General features: G+C 42.3%; 1 protein-coding gene across 1 annotated transcript; it reads left to right on the top strand.

Annotated features, from left to right (window-relative positions):
* Nucleotides 1–549: 549 nt before the first annotated feature.
* Nucleotides 550–10,476, top strand: cyb561 (cytochrome b561). The gene is made up of 6 exons (XM_069177643.1): nt 550–614; nt 3,250–3,460; nt 7,193–7,291; nt 7,445–7,548; nt 7,643–7,800; nt 8,312–10,476. The coding sequence occupies exons 2-6, from the start codon at nt 3,256–3,258 to the stop codon at nt 8,502–8,504; spliced, it is 759 nt and encodes a 252-aa protein (XP_069033744.1). The 5' UTR covers nt 550–614; nt 3,250–3,255; the 3' UTR covers nt 8,505–10,476.
* Nucleotides 10,477–11,458: the final 982 nt, after the last annotated feature.

The following is an 11,458-nucleotide window of genomic DNA, read 5'->3' as shown; positions in this document are numbered from 1 at the left end:
GGCCGTAGTTTGGCCACCCCTGTTCTATTCAGTGTCTGTAGGTGTAACAGCAGGTTGTACCGGTGCTGGTATCTGACTCGGTACCGGTGCTGGTGTCTGACTCGGTACTGCTGACATCAGACTCTAATTGAGTGTCTGATTGTTCTGACTTCCCTCCTTCTCCACTAATGAGCAGCTCTGATTCAAAGCTCCCATCCTCCTCTTCCTCTTCCTTTCCACAGTCATCCATCCTCCCAACCCGAGTGTTGTCAAGGCAACAAACCTTTACACCGGAGCTGTTAGTCATCAGTCCACACAGACAACAACCCCCTCCCCACTCCTTGTCTTTCATGAGGTCATCGTGACGTCTGATCTGTTAAGAGTCAAGAGTCAAATTCTAAGGCTGCTTTGCATTATTCATTTTCTCTAAACTCGTGTCGCCACATTATCAAAGAAGAATAATTCTCCTGATCTTAGTCCAGCTGATCTTACACACACACACACACACACACACACACACACACACACACACACGCCCAGAGGGAGGGAGGGAGGGAGGAAAGGGGTGGAGGCGGATCTGTAGGTCCAGACTCCAGGACTTCCTCAGCAGAACGAAGCGGAGCGTCAACAGCGCAGTAAGTCTTCCTCCTTCCTCCGGCTCTCTACTCTCTCTTCACTCTCTGTTCGCGTTTGGAAACCACATCAGAGACAAACTCAAATCATCTTTCTATAAAAGTAAAGTGGGCGTGGAGTTAACAGGTGCCTGCACACCTTTTTCTTTGTTGCGGTAATCTTCCATAATATCTGGCCACCTGTCGCGTGGCGGTGATCAGCGACTCTCAAGAGCTCCTGACGGACTCGGAGCTGCGATGATGAGGGCGAGCATGTTTATTTGGGATCATGTCTGCATCATGTCCTCGTTTAACTCCAGGTCACTTCCTGTCCGCGCCTAGACGGAAATTAAGCGTATTTATCTTCTTCCATCCTCGTTCTTGACGTGTGTCGTGCTCCTCTTTAATTCTGCTCAGAACTGATTTTATTTTGAAAGGACGGTGTTTGTTGTCATTTACACTTGTCTGTCAGCGGGTTAGTTGGTTTTCTAGCTTGTCAGAAGTCTCTCAGTGTTTGGAGCCATCTTGAACTTCACAGTTTCTATTTTATTCATTATTTAATCGGGAAGCATTCGGGATTGCACATTAAAATGAAAACATCGTCCCAAAGGTGACCGGATCCCATCGAACCAAATGTGGGGCGAAGAGTGTTTGCGTGGGACGACGTGGGACGATGTAGGACGATGTGGGACAAAGTGGGACAATGTGGGACAAAGTGGGACACGTTGCCAGTGTTGAGAAGTAGTCTGAAATTTGGATAAGTCGGTCCAACAGGGAGACGTTTAACATGTTTAAATACAATTTTTCCAACTAACAGTTGAATAAATACAGTGAGCAGGAGAGGAAGCTGGAGGTTGACGGTGATCGGCCGTTTGTGGTGCTTGGTCTGCTGACCCGAATGATCGGGAGAAAACATCACTTCCTTCAGCTGCTGTTTATTTAAATCTGTCTGACATCCATCTCCGGGTTTCCGTGGGAACGTCTTTGTTGCAGCTGCACGTCCAGATTTTTTTTTTTTTAAAAGCGTCCATCCCGCAGTGTTGACTTGTTGACTAGAGCCGATTTAAAAGTGGGACATTGTCTCAATACGTAGGACAGTGCAGTCCGTCATAATGTGGGACACCAGGTCATCTGACCCAGAGGTGAAGCACGGTGGAGGCAGCATCATGATGGGGGGCTGCTGGACTGCATTATTATGGGAAAATTAATTTGATCAAGGTTTTCTCTCACATAGTAATAATATAATATATAATAATATCTTCTACAGTAGGATTTCCAAAGTGTCCCGGTCAGCTGGTCACACCGGACCTTAAAGACATCTTGCGCTGAGAAGGAACGCTCTTGTGGAAGTCAAAATCTGCAGCTGTACGAAACACTCGTTTGAGATTAATGGAGGTTCAATCAGTTATTAGGTCACACGGCTCAGATTACGTTTTATGACCATCTGATGCTGAAAACATGGTCATTCAAAAGGGTTCAGCTTCTCCATTTGAACAAAAACACTCTTTGTGATCACTCCTAAATCTGCAGTGCTGCAAATCTCAATCAGCAGCGGGTGTTTTCTGGCTCATGGCAGCAGTTGACTGAAGCTAATCGTTTTCATGTTCCCTGGTGTCATTAAAGTTTCTGAATAAATAGCTGATTATCAGCAGGATTAATGGGACATAAATAAATAATGCTGGATGGGGAGAAATAGGATGAAGAGATATTTCAAAGAGAATCTACAATATTTGTTTTTCTCTTCAGCACACAATCCACCTCTATGAATGCTGCTTAGATGTAATAATAATATAACGTATGCTGACAGGATCTATTTTACATCACAAGTCTTGTTTCAGGACTTTAAGTTCAACCACGTTTACGAAAAGGTTTTGACGCTGTGAAAAATGTAAATAAAAACAGAATGCAATTTCAAAAATATCTCAGATTTTAAAAACATTTGTCGCATTATTCAAATAAAAAATATAACAAAGAAGACCCTGAACTGTTGAGCAGCTGAAATCGTACATCAGGCAAGAATGGGACCACATTTCCCTTTCAAAACTCCAGAAACTGGTCTCCTCAGTTCCCAAACGTTTACAGAGCATTGTTAAAAGAAGTGATGCAGCATATATTTTTAATAAAACAATACAATTTGTCAGTTTCAACATTTAACATGTTGTCTTCAGTCTCTCTGCAATAAAATATGAGTTTGTGATTTGCAAATCACTGCATTGTTTTTATTTCTATTTTACACCGTCACTACTCTTTGGAGATGCGGTTGTACATTTTGCTGATAATATTGTACTTTCACATATATTGGAGTAATTTTACACACCGCTATTTATGTATTTGAGAAAATGACACAGATGTACTACTGTAAATATGAACTACTGTACTGATATTAAAAAGGAAGAGAGGAGCAGCATGATATTTATTTGTCCCGTTTTTGTTGCTTGTTCATTCTCAAGTTTGTATTTTTTCATAAACAAAAGCGAGTTAAATCTGTTTTTGTTCCACTCATAAGTGGAAAAGGTCAAACTGAGTTAGAGCATTAGAGGAGGGCGGACGACCCCTCTGACGTCCGTCGGGCTTCAGCTTCCTAATTTGATTCTCTGTAATGTTGTTTCTGGTTCGGGCCGCAGGCTCCGGTCCTAATCTCTCCGTTCCTCTCCGTCAGATCATCATGGACGATTCTGGACCCCGTGAAAACCGCTGTGTGTTTGTGGGGCTGGTGGCGGCCTCGCAGGTTCTGGGTCTGCTGTCGGTGGTGCTGGCTGGCGTGTGGATGGGTCACTTCCGTGGGGGTTTCGCCTGGGACGGCACAGCGCAGGAGTTCAACCTGCACCCTCTGTGCATGGTGCTGGGCCTGGTCTTCCTGCACGGCGACGGTGAGTCCAACAAACCTCGACCTGAGCTCCGAGGAGGGTCCGGATCCGACTCAGTCAACGACATGAATAAAACGAGAACTAGTCTCCTCCAGGAAACCGCGATCTTTTGATAGCAATAATTAATGCAAAATTCAAGCAAACTCGGCAATATTTGGAGGTATTTGCTATTTTTTTAAATATCGATTTTTTTTTTTTTTTTTCCACAAAACAACATCATCAGCAGAATCTGAGGTGAAAGTATTAAAATATAAAGTAAATGTTTTCACACAAAACTGACTTTATTACCACAAATAACTCCTCCTTTCCAATCAGAAAGGCTCTGCTCCTGTTTTCGTCACCAAATACAACTCTGTGCAAAGAAATTCATTTAACAATAATTATTTTGTGAGTACAGAAAATAAGAAAACTCTTCATCAGTGCACTTCAAGTTTTCATCAACACTTTCCTTTAAAAATACATTTTCACAACTTCTTCAGCTATAGTTGCTGCTGTTTAAAACCTCTAAAGCGTTCAGTCCAGTCACGGCGAGCATCTTCGGTCGAGCTGTGACCTTCAACCTCCATTATAGAACCAGTAGCTCCGCCCCAGAGATCTCATTCGTCAACTGAACATCTGGTCATGACTAGAAATATCACTCCACCTCCTCAATGGGAATATATAATTAGAATAGAACTTAATATAATAGGTAATATAATGTAGTTTCTACTTGTTATAGGTCTATTAAATGACCCATTTGGTGAAGTCGGGTCTCTTCTGGTCCTTTTTGGTCACTCCGAGCACCCGTACCATAACACCACACCGATAGTTGCGCACTTAAAATCCGAGCGGCGGCTAGCTGGACCGGTTTGGTTTGAACACACGACATGGTGCTAAAATCTTAAAAACACATGAGTCCATGGATATCTTTGTTCATCAGATGTCTTTGTTCCAACCAGACTGAGCTAGCTGAGCAGTTTAGTGTTTCTATGTTCTGTATTTATTCAGTTGGAGACTAGAAATCCTCTCTGTTTCTAGGTGGTTGCTAAGGGTCGGACTACTTCCTGGAGTAGGAAACACTGCATACGCTACATCAGAGTCTACTGATGCGACTGATTGTTTTCCAGTTCTTAGTCATACCCCGTGTGTTGCCATGGAAATGATCGCACTAACAAAAAGTTGTTATATTCTGAGAGTGAATTGCTCCACAATATGAAAACATTTAGATTACATGTTTTATTTAGTTGTTGTATAATCACAATAATACACTGGAGGGTGTTTTAACGTCATTATTAACACGACAGTGATGCTCCTGAACGCATCACTAAAGTTAAAACACACCCTCTCGTGTAATATTGATTAATTCCCTTTCAGATTCCTCCGCCAGGGACGTTGGATTTCTGAACCACAGATGTGACTCTCATTGTAAAAAAGTCAGGCACCACTAAAGTCAATAAGATTCGTCCTCAGGAGACCGTGAACGTCTCTCTGTAATGCCATCAGTAAGATTCGTCCTCGGGGGACCGTGAACGTCTCTCTGTAATGCCATCAGTAAGATTCGTCCTCAGGGGACCGTGAACGTCTCTTTGTAATGCCATCAGTAAGATTCATCCTCGGGGGACTGTGAACGTCTCTCTGTAATGCCATCAATAAGATTCATCTTCAGGGGACCGTGAACGTCTCTCTCTATGACTTCCATCTACTTCAGTTTAAATCTGATGAACCGACCGACCGCGCTGCAAACACAACTACAAACACACTGAAGTGCTTACAGGAAGTGCCCCCCTCTCTCTCGCTCTCTCTCCCCGTCCACCACTCTGCTGACTCCACAGATACCTTCCATCAACCCTGTTGTCATGGTTACGAGAAGTCCTCTCGGATAGCGCTCAGTAAATGGAGTCAAACAGGAAGCGGGTCGTCAGAACGTTGGATGCTGGTGTGCGTTTCGCCTCCAGCCACTGTGTCGCATTAAGATAACAGTGACCAGACCCGCATCAAGACACCACGGATACCTTCCATCAGCTCTGTCGTCATGGCTACAGTGAAAAGCAGAGATGCACCATTTGAATGTTTTCGTGACGCTGTGACAGAGTGGTACCCACGGGGGATCAGGCGGCACCAAAAGAACTGGTCAGCATGTTTTTAAAGAGTTGTTACCGGGAGCCGCTCAGAGACCGAAGATTGGCCGGACGGGAAGTCACACGGAGAAAATAAAACAAAATCCCGGTCTATTTTCAAAATATAACACCCACCGTCTTTCAATTTGGGAAAGAAATACATTCTCCTCCCGCTACAGACCCGGTATGAGAAATAGTTAATAATCTACATACAGCAGGCTGTTTTAAGGAACACATTTAACAACGTTTACCTTCGATAGAAGCACAGAAATCAAAGAAACGTCACCAGACCAGGAAGGAAGATAAAATCACGACGTGTTCAGTGGAATGATGCTGTCAATCAGATTCAAATGATACAAATCACAGTAAATGACACAGAGAGGGACATAATGGACTACATGCATATGTGAAATATTTACGGCCAATACCTCTCTCTTAAATTTCTTAATATTCTGTTTCATCTGAAAAACGAAGTTATCATCTGTCTTTATTAAATCTCTACTTCCTCAAGGAAGAAGATGTATTGAAGGTGAACTGTTGCTGTGTGTGATGTTCATGCCGCTGAATAACGACAGCGTGAGACTGCTCCTCCTCTCTGCTTTGTGTCTGAATCCTTCTAATCATGAGACTAACCACATCAGCTCAACCGCTTCACTTCTAGATCGCATTATAGCAATAACAGCGAAGGTCAGCTGGACATTAGCAGAGGTCTGAGACATCGGTGTGAGATGGAAATACCCCGGGGAGCTCCTGCTGATGCGGTTACTGCTGACAGCCAATCAGCATCTTTGTCCTCTTTTCAGTGCATTTCAGCGCCTGAAGTGAACAAAAGCTTTAAAAAAAAAAAAAAAAGACACGTTAGATTCATGTTTGGAAATCAGGCACACAAGAAAAAAAAATAAAAGAGAGTCTGAAGCTGCTTAGTGGTCAGGAGGCCAGACAAAAGGATTTATGCTGAACACAATTAGCAACTGTGTGTTTGTGTGTGTGTGTGTGTGTGTGTGTGTATGTGTGTGTGTGTGTGTATTTGCTCCACAGTTGGAGGCTCACAATCTTCACACTGTGCTTTATGGTTGTAGGTCACAGACTGGATATAAAAGTGTTCGTAGCTTCAGGTCTGTAAAATGGTTCCGATGTAGAAGTGTCTTAAGCTGCAATACCACCGAGTGCCACTAGAGCTCGGCTCCAAAAAGCCTCCGGCTCCATAGACTCCCATTCAACTTCTCTCATCAAATACAAAGTCAATAAAATGTGTCCATCAGTTATCTCGGTGTTGTTAGCTAAAGTCACTCCTTCTTATTAGTTTTCTGGAGGTCCATCTGAAAATAATCCCTCATTCATTAGAAAAGATTCAAAAAGACCTGTTTTTGGGGACGTATCTGTTTGATTGACAGGCCTGTGATGCAGTCAGGTTACAGCTATCGGTGGGCGGGATGTAGTATCGTCAGGTTTCCAATCAGATCATTCAGATCCACTGCTGGCTCCTCCCCCAGTTCGTCTAAATATGGTCACTTTCTGCACCAAACCGCTCCGAACTAGCAAAGATGGCAACGGACAGAATCTGTGCTACACATTTGTTACTCTGTTAAACAGTCATGAGGGTGTTTTGCTGATGATGGTCCGTCTCTTTCTCTCTCAGCAATTCTGGTCTACAGAGTGTTTCGTAACGAGGCGAAGAAGAACGTACGGGTGCTTCACGGCATCATTCACCTGCTCGCCCTCGTCTTCAGCATCATAGGTGAGAGACAGAGCAAGAGATATTTGTGTGTGTGTGTGTGTGTGTGTGTGTGTGTGTGTGTGTGTGTGTGTGTGTGTGTGTGTGTGTGTGTGTGTGTGACGGTCCTATCTGTGAAGTCCTCTGGAAGTCTCATTGGGTTTTTTGCGTGTGCAGGTTTTGTAGCCGTGTTCGACTTCCACAGAACCTTCAAGATCCCAAACGAATACTCTCTGCACAGCTGGTGTGGCATGGCTACCTTGGTCCTCTTCTGCTTACAGGTGCACACACTCACACACTCTGTATTTCATGCAGCACAGCTCAGTATGTAATATGGATTCAAACACTGACCTTTGACCCCTTGGTTTCTCACAGTGGGTGATGGGTATGATGTTCTTCCTGTTCCCTGCCGCGTCTTATGGGTTACGAACTGCCTACCTCCCCATCCACGTGTTCTGCGGCCTGGTCCTGATGGCGATGTCCATCGCTTCCAGCCTGTTGGGCATCATGGAGAAAATCCTGCTGAGCATCAGGTGTGTCTGTCAGTTTCTGTCCAGTCAGCAGATTTGTATTCCTACGTCTTCTTAGAGAGGGATTGTCATGGAGACGATAAAAGGATTCTTGTTTCCACCAAAAAACAATCACTGAAAACAGACATGCAGAGGTCAGAGGACAGAAACACAGCAGAGACTCTCACACTGAGCTGGAAACAAACGGCTGCTCACAAATTAGTTCAATAACATGAATACAATATTTTCAGCTGAACTGTGACAGAGGGGGCGGAGCTATAAAGAGAGGGTTCACAAACCAACGGGTGACCTCGCTGCTTGTTGACGATTGGTGGCGACACTCAATATATTGTTTAAGATTGAAACAGTAGTCTTATGTTGTCGTTATTTATCCTTTCTGATCCATAGTCCATCTCTGATTTATGTCATCTGTCTTGTACCCGTCATGTCGTCATCTATCTCGGCTACATCTTATCTTTTGTCTCATATTTACATCTCTGTCTCCGGGACGTCCCGTCTCTCTCTCCGGGCCCAGGCCGACCTACTCCCAGTTCACCCCGGAGGGAGTGCTGGCCAACAGTTTGGGCATCCTGCTGGTGTGCTTCGGGATCCTGCTGGGTTACCTGATCACCAGGGAGGAGTACCGACGCCCACCGAATCCCGAGGAGGAGGCTCTGTCCGTCCACTTCAAGACGCTGACTGAGTCGGGGTCCCCGTCCAGTCCCTGACCTCGTACGCCTTCCCCCCCTCATCGGGGTCCAGTTTCCTGCCAACAGACTCTGTGCCAAAAGTCTCTGTTAACACCAACTTGCGGAGTCGTCACTTTAAAAAACTAAATCACCGTGAAAGTGGTCAGAGAAGATGAGCTCCCAAAAGTTAAGCTTAAAAATATCCAACAGGAAGCTGCGAAAGGTCGTCTCTCCTTCAACAAATCGATGTCACAACCTACTGAACAGCTCTGGCAACTTTCCCCCTAAATTATTTATAACTAGAGTCTCGCTGTTAATACTTCTTCGCGGGTTTATAGTTCAGAGTCACACCTCTCTCGAACTAAAAGTAAAATAAAAACGAAATAGACAGGAAGCATAAAAAGACCTAAAGACTAGTGGAAAGTTGAAACAAACCACGTCGGCAGATTTTCATGTTTGACCATTCGGAAAGCAGCTTATGAGTAGAATACTTCCAAGTTCTGGTGGCAGATTACCTGGAAACACCCACCGAGGTGCATCACTGTTTATCCTGCGGTAGTCTTGCTTGATGGCCACGTCAGACCAGATCAACACAGTAGCATCAGTCGCTGATATCGACCACGATCTTTACATACCGACATCAGCAGAGCTCGACCAGAACAGGTTTCTGTTACTTCTGTTGTCTCTCCCAAATCATATTCACAAGTTTGAGAATTTTCCCCGTCATCAACAAGAACAGCAAAACTTGACCCTCTGAATTTAAATAATTTGAGACCTATTTTCTAATTTGTCGCAAAACTTTTCAAAATGTGTTGAAAAGTTAAAAGAAATATCAAATAAATTCCAAATCATGACTCTGAAACATCTTTAATTAAGGGAACTGAGGATTTATTATTGACAGCTAATACTGGCGATTGTTCAGTTGGACTTCTGCTTGGTCTTTGCTCAGTTTCAGGGAGAATGGGAGAATGCGGTGTTCCCCAAGGCTCCTCCCTGGGTCCCCTCTTCTTCTCTATTAATGTGTTTCCACTTCTATATTCACAATCATTTTTCTGCAGAAACATACAGATTTATACCCCTGTAAAAAAAAGAAAAGGAAAAAAAAGAGCTGTATTATTATTATTACCATAAATGCGAGGCATTATGCTGCATGTGCACACAGCTGATTAGAGTCGAAGACTGACTGAAACACTTTCTGTACAGATACAAACTTCAGTTCTGTTAAAGTTAGAGGCAAGAAAGAGACGCAAGATAATCAATTAAAGGACAGAAAATATGAGGAAATATGTCTTAAGAACAACTAATACTTTCCTGAACCCACATCAGTTTCCCATAATGCGAGAAACTTTGGTTTTGTTTTATGCAGATTCAGTCGATTTTTTTTTAATAGTTTTTTTAGAGCTCAATGAGAATTTTAACAGAACTTTTGTTAGTTTGCGAGGAAACTTCACATGAAGCCATTAAAATAAAAATAAAAAATTGACCGTCAAATCCAATCATAAAAAGTATTTTTTTTCAAATTCACATCAGTGTTTGGCTCAATATGAGAATTTAAAGTTGGACTTTAAACATCAGTTCCTCCACTTTTAAAGTCATTTAAGTCGTACGAAAAGTTTCCTGTGATGCTGTGTTACTTTTGTGGGTCACAACACTTCATCATCACGCTCTTCTGTCATCCAACGTCATGCAGTATCTTTGACTCGTAAAGTGTTCGTACTTAAATGTCAGTCATGAAAAAAAATAAAATAAAAGCTGCTTGGTGTTTGTTCAGATGTGTCTTATTAGAGTTTGATGCTCTTTTACCAAAACACGTTAAATTTGTATCTCTTGAGTCTGTTTGCTGAATGTGCATCTTTTTTTGTTGGCTGGACTTGGACTCTAAACTCTGGTGCCTAATGGAGAGCTTTGGCTTTAGTGGATGTTGTTTATCTTTGTGTATTTTGTGTCATCGTTCAACAGGAAGCCCAAATGTCACGGGGACAACCTGGAATAAAAAGTCTGTTAACTGGCTGCTTTTATTTCTCATATATTCCTCCGTGAAAGTTGTGTGATTTTAAAAGTATCTAAAACAAATTAAATTGACTGGGATGCTTTCTGAATTATTTTTCATCTTAATATTTAACATAAATAATAATAATAAAATGATGATTAAAATCCCAAACAGTTAAAAACATCTTTCGATGAAAAATGTTTTTAATCTTGTTAACATCCACGTGTTGCTGTTTTCAAATTTCACCACGAGACATATCGTGAGTGAAATAAAACAGTCAACATCAGCTGATAATTCATTTTTTTATGAGACTGCAATCACAGTTTGAAAGTTGAAAAAAACAAGATTCAGACAGCCAAGGTTTCATATGTCAGACCTAAGTGGCCAATCCTGTCAACTTGGGGGCAGAGCTTTCCATATCTTCAAACTCCAGGCAAGCTGTGGAGAGAGAGCAGGGAACTATTTGCATATTCCTCAATGCGTATTTATTGCATCAAAGTAAAAGTTTAAAATTAACTCATTTTTTTCAGGCGCTAAGACACTGAAATAAAACGAGCGTGGCCCAGTTTTAGTTTTACAGAATGACTTCCTGTCGGACTGCTTCTTGGCTGCGAACAAAGACTTCCTGTAGTTTCTGTCATCAACGTGAACACTCTGAAAGGTGACTTCATTCATTGAATACATTTTCTTTTGATAATACGGATGTACTTTTTATTTATGTTGCTACAACAATATACAATTTGCAAGAAACTCTTGACAAACTCCTGACAATGGACAAAAAAAAAATAGTTATTTCAGATTCAATGAAAGAATTTACGGTGAAATGAACCTATAAGAAAAGTGAATATTAAATTCACGTCATATAAATTATTACTAAATGCGGATATTCTGTGCGTTAGTAAATGTTTGCTATGTCAGCAAGCATTGCTAATATCTGGTTTACGGCTCGTTCTGCTGCTCCTGAGTTAATACAGAATATGAAATCATGTTTTAAGTTTTAAGC

Source organism: Embiotoca jacksoni, unplaced genomic scaffold (assembly GCF_022577435.1).
Source record: "Embiotoca jacksoni isolate LCO1_2020_lvr unplaced genomic scaffold, fEmbJac1.0.p SCAF_76, whole genome shotgun sequence".
Lineage (NCBI taxonomy): Eukaryota > Metazoa > Chordata > Actinopteri > Embiotocidae > Embiotoca > Embiotoca jacksoni.
The sequence above is the reverse complement of the archived record's forward strand: the minus strand, read 5'-3'. Positions and strand labels throughout refer to the sequence as shown.